This window comes from Panulirus ornatus, chromosome 66, assembly GCF_036320965.1.
Source record: "Panulirus ornatus isolate Po-2019 chromosome 66, ASM3632096v1, whole genome shotgun sequence".
Taxonomy (NCBI): Eukaryota; Metazoa; Arthropoda; class Malacostraca; order Decapoda; family Palinuridae; genus Panulirus; species Panulirus ornatus.
In genome coordinates, this window is record NC_092289.1 from 23,208,794 (window position 1) to 23,228,479 (window position 19,686).

The 19,686-nt window shown below is 44.8% G+C and overlaps 2 protein-coding genes and 1 long non-coding RNA gene across 4 annotated transcripts in view; 1 reads left to right on the forward strand and 2 right to left on the reverse strand.

Annotated features, from left to right (window-relative positions):
* The window catches only part of LOC139746820 (glycogen debranching enzyme), a 73,296-nt gene extending 72,740 nt beyond the window's left edge, over positions 1-556 (reverse strand). For both annotated transcript variants that reach the window (XM_071658398.1, XM_071658397.1), the window contains exon 1: positions 207-556. The gene's annotated coding sequence lies outside the window, so the exon portion shown is untranslated. The remainder of the gene's footprint in view (positions 1-206) is intronic.
* On the forward strand, positions 392-1,002 carry LOC139746822 (uncharacterized). The gene is made up of 3 exons (XR_011712234.1): positions 392-473; positions 541-805; positions 864-1,002. It is a non-coding gene; the product is annotated as an uncharacterized lncRNA (long non-coding RNA).
* LOC139746819 (uncharacterized) lies at positions 717-19,303 on the reverse strand. Its single transcript, XM_071658396.1, has 2 exons — positions 1,453-19,303; positions 717-817 (listed from the first exon to the last, which is right to left on the reverse strand). The coding sequence occupies exons 1-2, from the start codon at positions 19,301-19,303 to the stop codon at positions 717-719; spliced, it is 17,952 nt and encodes a 5,983-aa protein (XP_071514497.1).
* Between the last annotated feature and the right edge of the window lie 383 nt (positions 19,304-19,686).

The window sequence follows — 19,686 nt, forward strand, 5'->3', positions numbered from 1 at the left end:
CTCCAAAACCTGGCAGATCAGCGCCTACCTTCACATCAGGAACATCAGTTTTCAAGCCAATCTTTCCTCCAAAACCTGGCAAATCAGCGCTTGCCTTCACATCAGGAACATCAGTTTTCAAGTCAAATTTGCCTCCAAAACCTGGCAGATCAGCGCCTGCCTTCACATCAGGAACATCAGTTTTCAAGTCAAATTTGCCTCCAAACCTGGCAGATCAGCGCTTGCCTTCACATCAGGAACATCAGTTTTCAAGTCAAATTTGCCTCCAAAACCAGGTAGATCAGCGCCTGCCTTCACATCAGGAACATCAGTTTTCAAGTCAAACTTGCCTCCAAAGCCAGGTAGATCAGCGCTTGCCTTCACATCAGGAACATCAGTTTTCAAGTCAAATTTGCCTCCAAAACCAGGAAGATCAGCGCTTGCCTTCACATCAGGAACATCAGTTTTCAAGTCAAATTTGCCTCCAAAACCAGGTAGATCAGCGCCTGCCTTCACATCAGGAACATCAGTTTTCAAGTCAAATCTTGCCTCCAAAACCAGGTAGATCAGCGCCTGCCTTCACATCAGGAACATCAGTTTTCAAGTCAAATTTGCCTCCAAAACCAGGTAGATCAGCGCTTGCCTTCACATCAGGAACATCAGTTTTCAAGTCAAATTTGCCTCCAAAACCAGGTAGATCAGCGCCTGCCTTCACATCAGGAACATCAGTTTTCAAGTCAAACTTGCCTCCAAAACCAGGCAGATTCAGCGCCTGCCTTCACATCAGGAACATCAGTTTTCAAGTCAAACTTGCCTCCAAAACCAGGTAGATCAGCGCCTGCCTTCACATCAGACATCAGTTAGTCAAACTGCCTCCAAAACAGGTAGATCAGCGCCTGCCTTCACATCAGGAACATCAGTTTTCAAGTCAAACTTGCCTCCAAAACCAGGCAGATTAGCGCCTGCTTTCACACCAGGAACATCAGTTTTCAAGTCAAACTTGCCTCCAAAACCAGGCAGATCAGCGCCTGCCTTCACATCAGGAACATCAGTTTTCAAGTCAAACTTGCCTCCAAAGCCAGGTAGATCAGCGCTTGCCTTCACATCAGGAACATCAGTTTTCAAGTCAAACTTGCCTCCAAAACCTGGCAGATCAGCCCCTGCCTTCACATCAGGAACATCAGTTTTCAAGTCAAATTTGCCTCCAAAACCAGGCAGATTAGCGCTTGCCTTCACATCAGGAACATCAGTTTTCAAGTCAAATTTGCCTCCAAAACCTGGCAGATCAGCGCTTGCCTTCACATCAGGAACATCAGTTTTCAAGTCAAATTTGCCTCCAAAACCAGGAAGATCAGCGCCTGCCTTCACATCAGGAACATCAGTTTTCAAGTCAAATTTACCTCCAAAACCAGGCAGATTAGCGCCTGCTTTCACATCAGGAACATAAGTTTTCAAGTCAAACTTGATCAGCGCCTGCCTTCACATCAGGAACATCAGTATTCAAGTCAAACTTGCCTCCAAAACCAGGTAGATCAGCGCTTGCCTTCACATCAGGAACATCAGTATTCAAGTCAAACTTGCCTCCAAAACCTGGCAAATTAGCGCCTGCCTTCACATCAGGAACATCAGTTTTCAAGTCAAACTTGCCTCCAAAACCAGGTAGATCAGCGCCTGCCTTCACATCAGGAACATCAGTTTTCAAGCCAATCTTTCCTCCAAAACCTGGCAGATCAGCGCTTGCCTTCACATCAGGAACATCAGTTTTCAAGTCAAACTTGCCTCCAAAACCAGGCAGATCAGCGCCTGCCTTCACATCAGGAACATCAGTTTTCAAGTCAAACTTGCCTCCAAAACCAGGCAGATCAGCGCCTGCCTTCACATCAGGAACATCAGTTTTCAAGTCAAACTTGCCTCCAAAACCAGGCAGATCAGCGCCTGCCTTCACATCAGGAACATCAGTTTTCAAGTCAAATTTGCCTCCAAAACCAGGCAGATTAGCGCTTGCCTTCACATCAGGAACATCAGTTTTCAAGTCAAACTTGCCTCCAAAACCAGGCAGATCAGCGCCTGCCTTCACATCAGGAACATCAGTTTTCAAGTCAAATTTGCCTCCAAAACCAGGCAGATCAGCGCCTGCCTTCACATCAGGAACATCAGTTTTCAAGTCAAACTTGCCTCCAATGCCTCCAATACCCGGCATCCCAGCACTTACTCCAAAGTCTGGAGCATCGGTCTTGATTCCAAACTTGCCTCCAACGCCAGGCATATCAGCGCTTGCCTTCACATCAGGAACATCAGTTTTCAAGTCAAATTTGCCTCCAAAACCAGGCATATCAGCGCTTGCCTTCACATCAGGAACATCAGTTTTCAAGTCAAACTTTCCTCCAAAGCCGGGAACATCAGCTCTTGCTTTCATTTCAGGAATATCACCTTCCAAGCCAAATTTGCCTCCAAAACCAGGCAGATCAGCGCTTGCCTTCACATCCGGAAAATCAGTTTTCAAACCAATATTCCCTCCAAAGTCAGGCAGATCAGCGCTTGCCTTAACACCAGGAACATCAGTTTTTAAGTCAAACTTGCCCCCAAAGCTAGGCATATCAGCGCTCGCTTTCATATCGGGAGCATCAGTTTTCAGGCCAAACTCTCCCCCAAAGCTGGGCAGATCAGCACTTGCCTTAACATCAGGAACATCAGCTTTCATTCCAAATTTGCCTCCAAATCCAGGCATATCAAATCCAGCCTTAACATCTGGAACATCAGCTCTCACGCCAAACCCGCCTTCAACATCAGGAACACCAGTCTTCAAATTGGCTTTCCCACCCAATCCTGACACACCTCCTCCAACATTAACTCCAGGAACATCGGTTTTGAAGTCAAACTTCCCTCCAAGTGAAGGCAGATCAGCACCGACACTCGCATCTGGAATGTCGGTTTTGATGCTTATTCCACCGCCAGTTGTAGGCGTCTCCGTTCCATATAAGACATCTGGAACGTTTGCTTTAAAGTCCACATTTCCACCAAATCCAGGGATACTGCCGCCCATACCGGCATCGGGTGTGTCCACGTTCAGTTTCATGTCGCCTTTTAAAGAAGGAGCACCCGGGACTTCAGCTGAAACCTTTGCATCCGGTATCTTTGGCAAATCCGGAAGGCCGCCTTCTGGGCATCTAATATCGGCACCAGCACTGACAGAAGGTCCCTCAACCTCAACTTTGCCTGGTGTATATTCATACTCTACTTCGGGAGTCTTTGGTTTACCAAAACAGGATCCAAACTTGCCCTTTGGTTTATCTGCCTTCACCTTTAAGTCAGGAGAATCAACGTCAACGTCAGCCTTAGCGTCAGGAGACCTGACACTGACTCTGCCACTGAGAGCTGGTCCTTCAACTTCAACTGGTTTGTATTCACCATCCACTTTCGGTCCTTTGGGTTTACCAAAGCAGGATCCAAGTTTAGCTTTAGGTTTTTCACCCTTCATTTTCAGTTCAGGAGCGTCTACGTCCACCTTAGCTTTGCCTTCAGGAACTTCAGCAATAATACTGGGACCAGCAGCACCCTCACCCTTAACTCTGAGGTGAGGATCTACAGAAACGGACCCTCCCACATCAGCATCGGCTGAGTAACCTCCGCTGACAGAGGGAGACTTGGGTTTACCAAAGCAGGATCCTAACGAAACTTTAGGTTTTCCAGACACCTTAACAGGCTTTGGCAATTCTACAGAGCCTGACACTTCCGGAGCCTTTAATTCTCCCTTGATTTCAGCTTCTGGCAAGGTGGGACCAGATGGCACAGAAATCTTAGCCTTTGGACCTTCAACACTTGGTAAGTCACCTGCATGAATCGAGGGACCCTTGATATCTGGTGTCTTCATATCAAATCCTTTAACATCTGCTGAGAAACTGGGAAGGGCACCTTCTACATCCAAACTGGCATCTCCTTTTGGAAGTTTTGGAATTTCTCCCTCGAACTTTATTTCTGGCTGTAATTTTGGAGCCGTTCCTCCTAGGTCGACATTAGCATCAATGTTTGGAGATGCAGAAATATTACCTCCAACTTCAAACTCTGGCACATTGGACTTGCCTCCCAGATTCGCTTCAACTTTCGGTAAATCTGGAATATCTCCTTCAATCTTGAATGATGGATCAACTTTAGGTAGATCAGCCTTCATCTCTAATCCTCCCTTAACTCGAGGAACACGAGGAAGATCTACTTCTACTGATGGTCCAACAAGAGAGCCTTGTGGTTCTACTTCAACTCTGCCTCCTATGGAAGGTACTTCAGCTTTTACTTTAGGAACTTCTGGACCTGTCAGTTTCATCTCTTTAGGCTCGTAAGCAGCTTCAATCTCTGGTCCTTTAGGTTTACCAAAGCATGAACCAAACTTTGCTTTTGGTTTTCCAACTCCCTTTCCACCTTCAACTTTCGCATCTGGTGATTCAATCTCAATGTGGGCCTTACCTTCAGGTGTTTTGACACTTGCTCCAGCGCTAATCTCAGGTCCTTCAAGTTCAACTTTGCCTGGTTTATATTCTCCGCCTACTTCAGGACTCTTTGGTTTACCCAAACATGATCCCAGCTTAGACTTTGGCTTATCTGCCTTCACTTTCAAGTCTGGAGAATCGACGTCGATGTCAACCCTAGCTTCTGGAGGTTTGATACTGGCACCACCACTGACCTCTGGTCCTTCAACTTCAACTTTAGCTGGTTTATACTCACCTTCAACTTTGGGACTTTTGGGTTTACCGAAGCAAGATCCAAGTTTGGCCTTGGGCTTCTTACCTTTCACTTCAACTTCAGGAGTGTCGACTTCTATCTCAGCTTTGCCTTTAGGAAATTCAGCACTAATACCGGGTGCAGATGGCAATGATATCTCAGCCTTTGGACCTTCAACACTTGGTAAGTCACCTTTCACTTCTGCTTGAATCGAAGGACCCTTGATATCTGGCGTCTTCACATCAAAGCCTTTAACATCAGCTGAGAAGCTGGGAAGGGAACCTTCTACATCGAAACTAGCATCTCCTTTAGGGACCCCAGGGTAATCTCCCTTTATCTTTAATTCTGGCTCTACTTTAGGAGTATAGCCGTCGAGGTCAAAATCAGCTTCAATTTTTGGAGACGCAGATACGCTTCCTCCCACTTCTAAATCTGGAACACTATATCTACCTCCCACTTCAGATTCAACTTTTGGTATATCTGGGATATTTCCTTCAATTCTGAGTGATGGATCAATATTTGGTACATCAGCGTTCATCTCCACACCTCCCCTCACTCCAGGTAATTCAACGTCTACTGACGGGGCAACAACAGGACTTAGTGGTTCGATTTCAACTTTGCCTCCTATGGAAGGTGCCTCGACCTGTACTTTTGGAACTTCTGGGCCTCCAAGTTTAATCTCTCCAGGCTCGTAAGCAGCCTCTATTTCGGGACCTTTTGGTTTACCAAAGCATGAGCCAAGCTTAGCTTTTGGCTTACCAATTCCCTTTCCACCTTTGACTTTCACATCTGCTGACCCAGAATCAATGTGGGCCTTAGCTTCTGGCGTTTTGACACTTGCTCCAGCGCTAATCTCAGGTCCTTCAAGTTCAACTTTGCCTGGTTTATATTCTCCGCCTACTTCAGGACTCTTTGGTTTACCCAAACATGATCCCAGCTTAGACTTTGGCTTATCTGCCTTCACTTTCAAGTCTGGAGAATCGACGTCGATGTCAACCCTAGCTTCTGGAGATTTGATACTGGCACCACCACTGACCTCTGGTCCTTCAACTTCAACTTTAGCTGGTTTATACTCACCTTCAACTTTGGGACTTTTGGGTTTACCGAAGCAAGATCCAAGTTTGGCCTTGGGCTTCTTACCTTTCACTTCAACTTCAGGAGTGTCGACATCTATCTCAGCTTTGCCTTTAGGAAATTCAGCACTAATACCGGGTGCAGATGGCAATGATATCTCAGCCTTTGGACCTTCAACACTTGGTAAGTCACCTTTCACTTCTGCTTGAATCGAAGGACCCTTGATATCTGGCGTCTTCACATCAAAGCCTTTAACATCAGCTGAGAAGCTGGGAAGGGAACCTTCTACCTCAACACTAGCATCTCCTTTCGGTAATTTAGGAATATCTCCCTCAAGTTTTATCTTAGGTTCAAAGGTAGGAGCAAAACCCTCTAGGTCAACATCAGCATCAACTTTTGGAGATGCAGAGATATTTCCTCCAACTTCGAAATCTGGCACACTGGATTTGCCTCCAAGTTTCGCTTCAACTTTCGGTAAATCTGGAATATCTCCTTCAATCTTGAATGATGGATCAACTTTAGGTAGATCAGCCTTCATCTCTGCCTTTCCTTTCACTTCTGGAACATTAGGCATATCTACTTCGACTGATGGACCAACAACAGCCCTTGGTGTTTCCACATGAACTGTGCCCCCTACAGCGGGTATTTCGGCTCGTATTTTTGGAACTTCTGGACCTTCAACATTAATCTCTCCAGGCTGGTAGGCAGCTTCAACTTCAGGCCCTTTGGGTTTGCCAAAGCATGATCCAAATTTGGCTTTTGGCTTTCCTATTCCCTTACCACCCTTCACTTTCACATCTGGTGATTCAATGTCAATGTCGGCCTTACCTTCTGGTGTTTTCACATGTGCTCTTGCACTGACTTCAGGACCCTCAACTTCAACTTTGCCTGGTTTATATTCTCCTTCAACTTTGGGGCTCTTTGGTTTACCGAAACATGATCCAAGTTTAGCTTTTGGTTTATCTCCTTTCACTTTCACATCTGGAGCATCAATGCTGACATCAGCCTTAGCTTCTGGAGAGCTAACACTGGCGCCAACACTGGCTTCGGGGCCTTCAAGTTCTACTTTGCCAGGTTTATATTCACCTTCAATTGTGGGGCTTTTTGGTTTACCGAAACAAGATCCCAACTTAGCCTTAGGTTTATCTGCCTTTACCTCTACTTCTGGAGAAACAACGTCAATGTCAGCCGAAGCTTCAAGTGGTCTAATCCTTGCAGTGCCACCGACTGCCGCTCCTTCACTTTGGGCTTTACTTGGCGAATATTCGCCTTTAGCTTTAGGACTCTTTGGCTTCCCGAAACAGGATCCAAGTTTGGTCTTGGGTTTTCCTCCCTTTACTTTGATATCTGGTGAATCAACACTTACCTCTGCTTTAGCCTCCGGAGACACGACTCCAGTAGCAACAACTGCCTCTGGACCTTCAATATCAACTTTACCAGGTTTATATTCACCTTCAATTTCCGGGCTCTTAGGTTTCCCAAAACAAGATCCTAGTTTCACTTTAGGTTTATCTCCTTTCACTTTAAATTCTGGCGTTTCAACATCAATATCAGCCTTACCAGGCTGTGGTATCTTGACCTTTGCAGATACCTCTGGAGCTTTTATGTCTCCTTTAACCTCAGCCTCTGGGAAACTAAGACCTGGTGACAATGAAATATCAGCTTCAGGACCTTCAACAGATGGTAAGTCAACCTTAAGTTCGGTGTCAATTTCGGGACCTGGAATATCAGGGACTGCAATTCCCGCTCCCTTTACTTCACCTGAAAAACCTGGTATGGTCCCTTCAAGGTCAAAATCAAGATCTCCTTTAGGGAGTTCTGGAGAGCCTCCGCCAACCTTAATTTCTGGTTTAAATTCTGGTATCTTACTGTCAATATCAATATTTGCATTTAATCCAGGGCCTCTGGGAATATTTCCCTCAAATTCCAGTACAGGAGTATCAGCCTTCCCTCCTAACTTAGCTTCAATTTTTGGTATATCTGGAACATCACCTTCTAACTTAAATGATGGTTCAACTTTTGGTACATCAACGTTTATTCCAAAATCTCCTTTCACTTCTGGAACAGTAGGAATGTTAACTTCTACTGAGGGACTAATTACTGGTTTTGGAGGCTCTACTTCAATTCTGCCCTCCATGGCAGGTACTTCAGCTCGTACTTTTGGAACCTCTGGACCTTCAAGTTTGATTTCTCCGGGTTGGTAGGCGGCTTCGACTTCAGGCCCTTTGGGTTTGCCAAAGCATGATCCAAATTTGGCTTTTGGCTTTCCTATTCCCTTACCACCCTTCACTTTTACATATGGTGATTCAATGTCAATGTCGGCCTTACCTTCTGGTGTTTTCACACTTGCTCCTGCGCTGACTTCAGGACCCTCAACTTCAACTTTGCCTGGTTTATATTCTCCTTCAACTTTGGGGCTCTTTGGTTTACCGAAACATGATCCAAATTTAGCTTTTGGTTTATCCCCTTTCACTTTCACGTCTGGAGTATCAATGCTGACATCAGCCTTAGCTTCTGGAGAGCTAACACTGGCGCCAACACTGGCTTCTGGGCCTTCAAGTTCTACTTTGCCAGGTTTATATTCACCTTCAACTTTGGGGCTTTTTGGTTTACCGAAACAAGATCCCAACTTAGACTTGGGTTTACTTGCTTTCACTTTCACATCAGGGGAATCAATGTCGATATCGGCTTCTGCTTTACCTGCTGCCACCTTAACTTTGGGAGATTCGATACTTATATCAGCTTTGGCCTCTGGTGCTCCAATACCAGCACTGCCTCCAACTTCTGGTCCTTCAATGTCAAGTTTACCTGGTTTATATTCTGCCTCAACTTTGGGACTCTTGGGTTTGCCAAAGCATGATCCGAATTTAGCTTTTGGTTTATCACCCTTTACTTTAACATCTGGAGACTCAACACTGATATCAGCCTTGGCTTTTGGAGATTCCATACTGACGGCAGCACTCGCCTCTGGACCTTCAACTTTAGCTGGCTTATATTCACCTTCAATTTTAGGGCTCTTAGGTTTGCCGAAACAAGATCCAAATTTAGCTTTCGGTTTTTCTCCTTTCACTTTCATCTCTGGAGAATCAATATCAACTTCAGCTTTCCCTTCAGGAACTGCAACACCAACACTGGGACCAGCAACACCACCCTCAACTTTAACATGAGGATCTGCAGACAATGATCCTTCTACATCAGCACCAGCTTCTCCACTAATAGAAGGCGATTTCGGCTTACCAAAACAGGATCCTAAAGATGCTTTGGGTTTTCCTGATGCTTTTACTTTCTTACCTTTTACCTCTGGAGCTTCAACATCTAATCTTGCTTTTGCTTCTGGTCCTTCCACCTTCAATCCTTCATTTTCCACTTCAACTCCAACATCTATATCACCTCCCATTTCTCCCTTTGCTTTCCCTCCAGCCTTGGCAGACATGTATGGCTCTTCCATTTTCACTTTTCCTGGTTTACCAAGACAAGCACATGGACCAAGTTTGGCCTTTTTGGTCTTTATTTCCGGCTGTGGCATCTTTATTGATCCAGATACTTCTGGAGCTTTTATTTCTCCCTTAATCTCTGCTGCTGGCAAACTGGGACCAGATGGCAACGAGATCTTAGCTTCTGGGCCTTCAACAGAAGGCATGTCACCTTTTACCTCTGCCTCAATCTTTGGACTTGGCAAGTCACCCTTAATACCTGCCTCAATCTTGGGACTTGGAATCTCTGGTAATGATAATTCGAAATCTTTTCCATCTCCAGAGAAACTTGGCATGGCTCCTCCTAAGTCCAAGCTGATATCACCTTTTGGAAGTTTTGGAAGGTCACCCTCAAGCTTAATATCAGATTCAAATTCAGGTTTCATACCACCAAGATCAACATCTGCCTTAATGCCAGAAGCTTTGGGAAGCTTCGCTTCAACTTCAAACTCAGGCATGTCAGCTTTCCCTCCCAATTCGGCTTCAACTTTGGGTAAGTCTGGAATATCACCTTCCAATCTAATTGATGGTTCAACTTCAGGTACATCAATACCTAATCCAAAATCTCCTTTCACTTCTGGAATTGTAGGAATGTTTACCTCTACTGACGGACTGACTATTGCTTTTGGAGGCTCTACTTCAACTTTGCCCTCTATTGCAGGTACTTCAGCACGTACTTTTGGAATTTCTGGACCTTCAAGTTTGATTTCTACAGGCTGGTAGGCGGCTTCAACTTCAGGCCCTTTGGGTTTGCCAAAGCATGATCCAAATTTGGCTTTTGGCTTTCCTATTCCCTTACTACCCTTCACTTTCACATCTGGTGATTCAATGTCAATGTCGGCCTTACCTTCTGGTGTTTTCACACTTGCTCCTGCGCTGACTTCAGGACCCTCAACTTCAACTTTGCCTGGTTTATATTCTCCTTCAACTTTGGGGCTCTTTGGTTTACCGAAACATGATCCAAGTTTAGCTTTTGGTTTATCTCCTTTCACTTTCACGTCTGGAGCATCAATGCTGACATCAGCCTTAGCTTCTGGAGAGCTAACACTGGCGCCAACACTGGCTTCTGGGCCTTCAAGTTCTACTTTGCCAGGTTTATATTCACCTTCAACTTTGGGGCTTTTTGGTTTACCGAAACAAGATCCCAACTTAGACTTGGGTTTACTTGCTTTCACTTTCACATCAGGGGAATCAATGTCGATATCGGCTTCTGCTTTACCTGCTGACACCTTAACTTCGGGAGATTCGATACTTATATCAGCTTTGGCCTCTGGTGCTCCAATACTAGCACTGCCTCCAACTTCTGGTCCTTCAATGTCAAGTTTACCTGGTTTATATTCTGCCTCAACTTTGGGACTCTTGGGTTTGCCAAAGCATGATCCGAATTTAGCTTTTGGTTTATCACCCTTTACTTTAACATCTGGAGACTCAACACTGATATCAGCCTTGGCTTTTGGAGATTCCATACTGACGGCAGCACTCGCCTCTGGACCTTCAACTTTAGCTGGCTTATATTCACCTTCAATTTTAGGGCTCTTAGGTTTGCCGAAACAAGATCCAAATTTAGCTTTCGGTTTTTCTCCTTTCACTTTCACCTCTGGAGAATCAATATCAACTCCAGCCTTCCCTTCAGGAACTGCAACACCAACACTAGGTCCAGCAACACCACCTTCAACTTTAACATGAGGATCTGCAGACAATGATCCTTCTACATCAGCACTAGCTTCTCCACTAACAGAAGGCGATTTCGGCTTACCAAAACAGGATCCTAAAGATGCTTTGGGTTTTCCTGATGCTTTTACTTTCTTACCTTTTACCTCTGGGGCTTCAATATCTAGTCTTGCTTTTGCTTCTGGTCCTTCCACCTTCAATCCTTCATTTTGCACTTCAACTCCAACATCTATATCACCTCCCATTTCTCCCTTTGCTTTCCCTCCAGCCTTAGCAGACATGTATGGCTCTTCCATTTTCACTTTTCCTGGTTTACCAAGACAAGCACATGGACCAAGTTTGGCCTTTTTGGTCTTTATTTCAGGCTGTGGCATCTTTACTGACCCAGATACTTCTGGAGCTTTTACTTCTCCCTTAATTTCTGTTGCTGTCAAACTGGGACCAGATGGCAAAGAGATCTTAGCTTCTGGGCCTTCAACAGAAGGCATGTCACCTTTTATCTCTGCCTCTACCTTTGGACTTGGCAAGCCACCCTTAATATCCGCCTCAATCTTGGGACTTGGAATATCTGGCAATGATAATTCAAATTCTTTTCCATCTCCAGAGAAGCTTGGCATGGTTCCTCCTAAGTCCAAACTGACATCTCCTTTAGGAAGTTCTGGGAGGTCACCCTCAAGCTTAATATCAGATTCAAATTCAGGTTTCATACCCCCAAGATCAACATCTGCCTTAATGACAGGAGCTTTGGGAAGCTTCGCTTCAACTTCAAACTCAGGCATGTCAGCTTTCCCTCCCAATTCGGCCTCAACTTTAGGTAAATCTGGAATATCACCTTCTAATTTAAATGATGGTTCAACTGTGGGAATGTTTACCTCTACTGACGGACTGACTATTGCTTTTGGAGGCTCTACTTCAACTTTGCCCTCTATTGCAGGTACTTCAGCTCGTACTTTTGGAACCTCTGGACCTTCAAGTTTGATTTCTGCAGGCTGGTAGGCGGCTTCAACTTTAGCTCCCTTGGGTTTACCAAAGCATGATCCAAATTTGGCTTTTGGCTTTCCTATTCCCTTACCACCCTTCACTTTCACATCTGGTGATTCAATGTCAATGTCGGCCTTACCTTCTGGTGTTTTCACACTTGCTCCTGCGCTGACTTCAGGACCCTCAACTTCAACTTTGCCTGGTTTATATTCTCCTTCAACTTTGGGGCTCTTTGGTTTACCGAAACATGATCCAAGTTTAGCTTTTGGTTTATCCCCTTTCACTTTCACGTCTGGAGTATCAATGCTGACATCAGCCTTAGCTTCTGGAGAGCTAACACTGGCGCCAACACTGGCTTCTGGGCCTTCAAGTTCTACTTTGCCAGGTTTATATTCACCTTCAACTTTGGGGCTTTTTGGTTTACCGAAACAAGATCCCAACTTAGACTTGGGTTTACTTGCTTTCACTTTCACATCAGGGGAATCAATGTCGATATCGGCTTCTGCTTTACCTGCTGCCACCTTAACTTCGGGAGATTCGATACTTATATCAGCTTTGGCCTCTGGTGCTCCAATACTAGCACTGCCTCCAACTTCTGGTCCTTCAATGTCAAGTTTACCTGGTTTATATTCTGCCTCAACTTTGGGACTCTTGGGTTTGCCAAAGCATGATCCGAATTTAGCTTTTGGTTTATCACCTTTTACTTTAACATCTGGAGACTCAACACTGATATCAGCCTTGGCTTTTGGAGATTCCATACTGACGGCAGCACTCGCCTCTGGACCTTCAACTTTAGCTGGCTTATATTCACCTTCAATTTTAGGGCTCTTAGGTTTGCCGAAACAAGATCCAAATTTAGCTTTCGGTTTTTCTCCTTTCACTTTCACCTCTGGAGAATCAATATCAACATCGACTTTCCCTTCAGGAACTGCAACACCAACACTGGGACCAGCAACACCACCCTCAACTTTAACATGAGGATCTGCAGACAATGATCCTTCTACATCAGCACCAGCTTCTCCACTAATAGAAGGCGATTTCGGCTTACCAAAACAGGATCCTAAAGATGCTTTGGGTTTTCCTGATGCTTTTACTTTCTTACCTTTTACCTCTGGGGCTTCAATATCTAGTCTTGCTTTTGCTTCTGGTCCTTCCACCTTCAATCCTTCACTTTGCACTTCAACTCCAACATCTATATCACCTCCCATTTCTCCCTTTGCTTTCCCTCCAGCCTTAGCAGACATGTATGGCTCTTCCATTTTCACTTTTCCTGGTTTACCAAGACAAGCACATGGACCAAGTTTGGCCTTTTTGGTCTTTATTTCAGGCTGTGGCATCTTTACTGACCCAGATACTTCTGGAGCTTTTACTTCTCCCTTAATCTCTGCTGCTGGCAAACTGGGACCAGATGGCAACGAGATCTTAGCTTCTGGGCCTTCAACAGAAGGCATGTCACCTTTTACCTCTGCCTCAATCTTTGGACTTGGCAAGTCACCCTTAATATCTGCCTCAATCTTGGGACTCGAAATCTCTGGTAATGATAATTCGAATTCTTTTGCATTTCCAGAGAAACTTGGCATGGCTCCTCCTAAGTCCAAGCTGATATCACCTTTCGGAAGTTCTGGAAGGTCACCCTCAAGCTTAATATCAGATTCAAATTCAGGTTTCATACCACCAAGATCAACATCTGCCTTAATGCCAGAAGCTTTGGGAAGCTTCGCTTCAACTTCAAACTCAGGCATGTCAGCTTTCCCTCCCAATTCGGCCTCAACTTTAGGTAAATCTGGAATATCACCTTCTAATTTAAATGATGGTTCAACTGTGGGAATGTTTACCTCTACTGACGGACTGACTATTGCTTTTGGAGGCTCTACTTCAACTTTGCCCTCTATTGCAGGTACTTCAGCTCGTACTTTTGGAATTTCCGGACCTTCAAGTTTGATTTCTGCAGGCTGGTAGGCGGCTTCAACTTCAGCTCCCTTGGGTTTACCAAAGCATGATCCAAATTTGGCTTTTGGCTTTCCTATTCCCTTACCACCCTTCACTTTCACATCTGGTGATTCAATGTCAATGTCGGCCTTACCTTCTGGTGTTTTCACACTTGCTCCTGCACTGACTTCAGGACCCTCAACTTCAACTTTGCCTGGTTTATATTCTCCTTCAACTTTGGGGCTCTTTGGTTTCCCGAAACATGATCCAAATTTAGCTTTTGGTTTATCCCCTTTCACTTTCACGTCTGGAGTATCAATGCTGACATCAGCCTTAGCTTCTGGAGAGCTAACACTGGCGCCAACACTGGCTTCTGGGCCTTCAAGTTCTACTTTGCCAGGTTTATATTCACCTTCAACTTTGGGGCTTTTTGGTTTACCGAAACAAGATCCCAACTTAGACTTGGGTTTACTTGCTTTCACTTTCACATCAGGGGAATCAATGTCGATATCGGCTTCTGCTTTACCTGCTGCCACCTTAACTTCGGGAGATTCGATACTTATATCAGCTTTGGCCTCTGGTGCTCCAATACCAGCACTGCCTCCAACTTCTGGTCCTTCAATGTCAAGTTTACCTGGTTTATATTCTGCCTCAACTTTGGGACTCTTGGGTTTGCCAAAGCATGATCCGAATTTAGCTTTTGGTTTATCACCTTTTACTTTAACATCTGGAGACTCAACACTGATATCAGCCTTGGCTTTTGGAGATTCCATACTGACGGCTGCACTCGCCTCTGGACCTTCAACTTTAGCTGGCTTATATTCACCTTCAATTTTAGGGCTCTTAGGCTTGCCGAAACAAGATCCAAATTTAGCTTTCGGTTTTTCTCCTTTCACTTTCACCTCTGGAGAATCAATATCAACTTCAGCTTTCCCTTCAGGAGCTGCAACACCAACACTGGGACCAGCAACACCACCCTCAACTTTAACATGAGGATCTGCAGACAATGATCCTTCTACATCAACACCAGCTTCTCCACTAATAGAAGGCGATTTCGGCTTACCAAAACAGGATCCTAAAGATGCTTTGGGTTTTCCTGATGCTTTTACTTTCTTACCTTTTACCTCTGGAGCTTCAACATCTAATCTTGCTTTTGCTTCTGGTCCTTCCACCTTCAATCCTTCATTTTCCACTTCAACTCCAACATCTATATCACCTCCCATTTCTCCCTTTGCTTTCCCTCCAGCCTTGGCAGACATGTATGGCTCTTCCATTTTCACTTTTCCTGGTTTACCAAGACAAGCACATGGACCAAGTTTGGCCTTTTTGGTCTTTATTTCAGGCTGTGGCATCTTTACTGACCCAGATACTTCTGGAGCTTTTACTTCTCCCTTAATCTCTGCTGCTGGCAAACTGGGACCAGATGGCAACGAGATCTTAGCTTCTGGGCCTTCAACAGAAGGCATGTCACCTTTTACCTCTGCCTCAATCTTTGGACTTGGCAAGCCACCCTTAATACCCGCCTCAATCTTGGGACTTGGAATCTCTGGCAATGATAATTCAAATTCTTTTCTATCTCCAGAAAAGCTTGGCATGGCTCCTCCTAAGTCCAAACTGACATCTCCTTTAGGAAGTTCTGGGAGGTCACCCTCAAGCTTAATATCAGATTCAAATTCAGGTTTCATACCACCAAGATCAACATCTGCCTTAATGACAGGAGCTTTGGGAAGCTTCGCTTCAACTTCAAACTCAGGCATGTCAGCTTTCCCTCCCAATTCGGCCTCAACTTTAGGTAAATCTGGAATATCACCTTCTAATTTAAATGATGGTTCAACTGTGGGAATGTTTACCTCTACTGACGGACTGACCATTGCTTTTGGAGGCTCTACTTCAACTTTGCCCTCTATTGCAGGTACTTCAGCTCGTAATTTTGGAACCTCTGGACCTTCAAGCTTGATTTCTGCAGGCTGGTAAGCAGCTTCAACTTCAGGCCCTTTGGGTTTGCCAAAGCATGATCCAAACTTGGCTTTTGGCTTTCCTATTCCCTTACCACCCTTCACTTTCACATCTGGTGATTCAATGTCAATGTCGGCCTTACCTTCTGGTGTTTTCACACTTCCTCCTGCACTGACTTCAGGACCCTCAACTTCAACTTTGCCTGGTTTATATTCTCCTTCAACTTTGGGGCTCTTTGGTTTGCCGAAACATGATCCAAATTTAGCTTTTGGTTTATCTCCTTTCACTTTCACATCTGGAGTATCAATGCTGACATCAGCCTTAGCTTCTGGAGAGCTAACACTGGCGCCAACACTGGCTTCTGGGCCTTCAAGTTCTACTTTGCCAGGTTTATATTCACCTTCAACTTTGGGGCTTTTTGGTTTACCGAAACAAGATCCCAACTTAGACTTGGGTTTACTTGCTTTCACTTTCACATCAGGGGAATCAATGTCGATATCGGCTTCTGCTTTACCTGCTGCCACCTTAACTTCGGGAGATTCGATACTTATATCAGCTTTGGCCTCTGGTGCTCCAATACTAGCACTGCCTCCAACTTCTGGTCCTTCAATGTCAAGTTTACCTGGTTTATATTCTGCCTCAACTTTGGGACTCTTGGGTTTGCCAAAGCATGATCCGAATTTAGCTTTTGGTTTATCACCCTTTACTTTAACATCTGGAGACTCAACACTGATATCAGCCTTGGCTTTTGGAGATTCCATACTGACGGCAGCACTCGCCTCTGGACCTTCAACTTTAGCTGGCTTATATTCACCTTCAATTTTAGGGCTCTTAGGTTTGCCGAAACAAGATCCAAATTTAGCTTTCGGTTTTTCTCCTTTCACTTTCACCTCTGGAGAATCAATATCAACATCGACTTTCCCTTCAGGAACTGCAACACCAACACTGGGACCAGCAACACCACCCTCAACTTTAACATGAGGATCTGCAGACAATGATCCTTCTACATCAGCACCAGCTTCTCCACTAACAGAAGGCGATTTCGGCTTACCAAAACAGGATCCTAAAGATGCTTTGGGTTTTCCTGATGCTTTTACTTTCTTACCTTTTACCTCTGGGGCTTCAATATCTAGTCTTGCTTTTGCTTCTGGTCCTTCCACCTTCAATCCTTCATTTTCCACTTCAACTCCAACATCTATATCACCTCCCATTTCTCCCTTTGCTTTCCCTCCAGCCTTGGCAGACATGTATGGCTCTTCCATTTTCACTTTTCCTGGTTTACCAAGACAAGCACATGGACCAAGTTTGGCCTTTTTGGTCTTTATTTCAGGCTGTGGCATCTTTACTGACCCAGATACTTCTGGAGCTTTTACTTCTCCCTTAATCTCTGCTGCTGGCAAACTGGGACCAGATGGCAACGAGATCTTAGCTTCTGGGCCTTCAACAGAAGGCATGTCACCTTTTACCTCTGCCTCAATCTTTGGACTTGGCAAGTCACCCTTAATATCTGCCTCAATCTTGGGACTCGAAATCTCTGGTAATGATAATTCGAATTCTTTTGCATTTCCAGAGAAACTTGGCATGGCTCCTCCTAAGTCCAAGCTGATATCACCTTTCGGAAGTTCTGGAAGGTCACCCTCAAGCTTAATATCAGATTCAAATTCAGGTTTCATACCACCAAGATCAACATCTGCCTTAATGCCAGGAGCTTTGGGAAGCTTCGCTTCAACTTCAAACTCAGGCATGTCAGCTTTCCCTCCCAATTCGGCCTCAACTTTAGGTAAATCTGGAATATCACCTTCTAATTTAAATGATGGTTCAACTGTGGGAATGTTTACCTCTACTGACGGACTGACTATTGCTTTTGGAGGCTCTACTTCAACTTTGCCCTCTATTGCAGGTACTTCAGCTCGTACTTTTGGAATTTCCGGACCTTCAAGTTTGATTTCTGCAGGCTGGTAGGCGGCTTCAACTTCAGCTCCCTTGGGTTTACCAAAGCATGATCCAAATTTGGCTTTTGGCTTTCCTATTCCCTTACCACCCTTCACTTTCACATCTGGTGATTCAATGTCAATGTCGGCCTTACCTTCTGGTGTTTTCACACTTCCTCCTGCACTGACTTCAGGACCCTCAACTTCAACTTTGCCTGGTTTATATTCTCCTTCAACTTTGGGGCTCTTTGGTTTCCCGAAACATGATCCAAATTTAGCTTTTGGTTTATCCCCTTTCACTTTCACGTCTGGAGTATCAATGCTGACATCAGCCTTAGCTTCTGGAGAGCTAACACTGGCGCCAACACTGGCTTCTGGGCCTTCAAGTTCTACTTTGCCAGGTTTATATTCACCTTCAACTTTGGGGCTTTTTGGTTTACCGAAACAAGATCCCAACTTAGACTTGGGTTTACTTGCTTTCACTTTCACATCAGGGGAATCAATGTCGATATCGGCTTCTGCTTTACCTGCTGCCACCTTAACTTCGGGAGATTCGATACTTATATCAGCTTTGGCCTCTGGTGCTCCAATACTAGCACTGCCTCCAACTTCTGGTCCTTCAATGTCAAGTTTACCTGGTTTATATTCTGCCTCAACTTTGGGACTCTTGGGTTTGCCAAAGCATGATCCGAATTTAGCTTTTGGTTTATCACCTTTTACTTTAACATCTGGAGACTCAACACTGATATCAGCCTTGGCTTTTGGAGATTCCATACTGACGGCTGCACTCGCCTCTGGACCTTCAACTTTAGCTGGCTTATATTCACCTTCAATTTTAGGGCTCTTAGGCTTGCCGAAACAAGATCCAAATTTAGCTTTCGGTTTTTCTCCTTTCACTTTCACCTCTGGAGAATCAATATCAACTTCAGCTTTCCCTTCAGGAGCTGCAACACCAACACTGGGACCAGCAACACCACCCTCAACTTTAACATGAGGATCTGCAGACAATGATCCTTCTACATCAACACCAGCTTCTCCACTAATAGAAGGCGATTTCGGCTTACCAAAACAGGATCCTAAAGATGCTTTGGGTTTTCCTGATGCTTTTACTTTCTTACCTTTTACCTCTGGAGCTTCAACATCTAATCTTGCTTTTGCTTCTGGTCCTTCCACCTTCAATCCTTCATTTTCCACTTCAACTCCAACATCTATATCACCTCCCATTTCTCCCTTTGCTTTCCCTCCAGCCTTGGCAGACATGTATGGCTCTTCCATTTTCACTTTTCCTGGTTTACCAAGACAAGCACATGGACCAAGTTTGGCCTTTTTGGTCTTTATTTCAGGCTGTGGCATCTTTACTGACCCAGATACTTCTGGAGCTTTTACTTCTCCCTTAATCTCTGCTGCTGGCAAACTGGGACCAGATGGCAACGAGATCTTAGCTTCTGGGCCTTCAACAGAAGGCATGTCACCTTTTACCTCTGCCTCAATCTTTGGACTTGGCAAGTCACCCTTAATACCTGCCTCAATCTTGGGACTTGGAATCTCTGGTAATGATAATTCGAAATCTTTTCCATCTCCAGAGAAACTTGGCATGGCTCCTCCTAAGTCCAAGCTGATATCACCTTTTGGAAGTTTTGGAAAGGTCACCCTCAAGCTTAATATCAGATTCAAATTCAGGTTTCATACCACCAAGATCAACATCTGCCTTAATGACAGGAGCTTTGGGAAGCTTCGCTTCAACTTCAAACTCAGGCATGTCAGCTTTCCCTCCCAATTCGGCCTCAACTTTAGGTAAATCTGGAATATCACCTTCTAATTTAAATGATGGTTCAACTGTGGGAATGTTTACCTCTACTGACGGACTGACCATTGCTTTTGGAGGCTCTACTTCAACTTTGCCCTCTATTGCAGGTACTTCAGCTCGTAATTTTGGAACCTCTGGACCTTCAAGCTTGATTTCTGCAGGCTGGTAAGCA

Excerpts from the sequence above, each read along its gene's own strand:
- LOC139746819 (XM_071658396.1), bottom strand. The coding sequence starts at position 19,303 with ATGCCAAGTTTCTCTGGAGATGGAAAAGATTTCGAATTATCATTACCA. Across the intron at positions 818-1,452 it reads TGTTCCTGATGTGAAGGCAG|GCGCTGATCTACCTGGTTTT; the intron begins GCGCTGATCAAG and ends ATGTGAAGGCAG.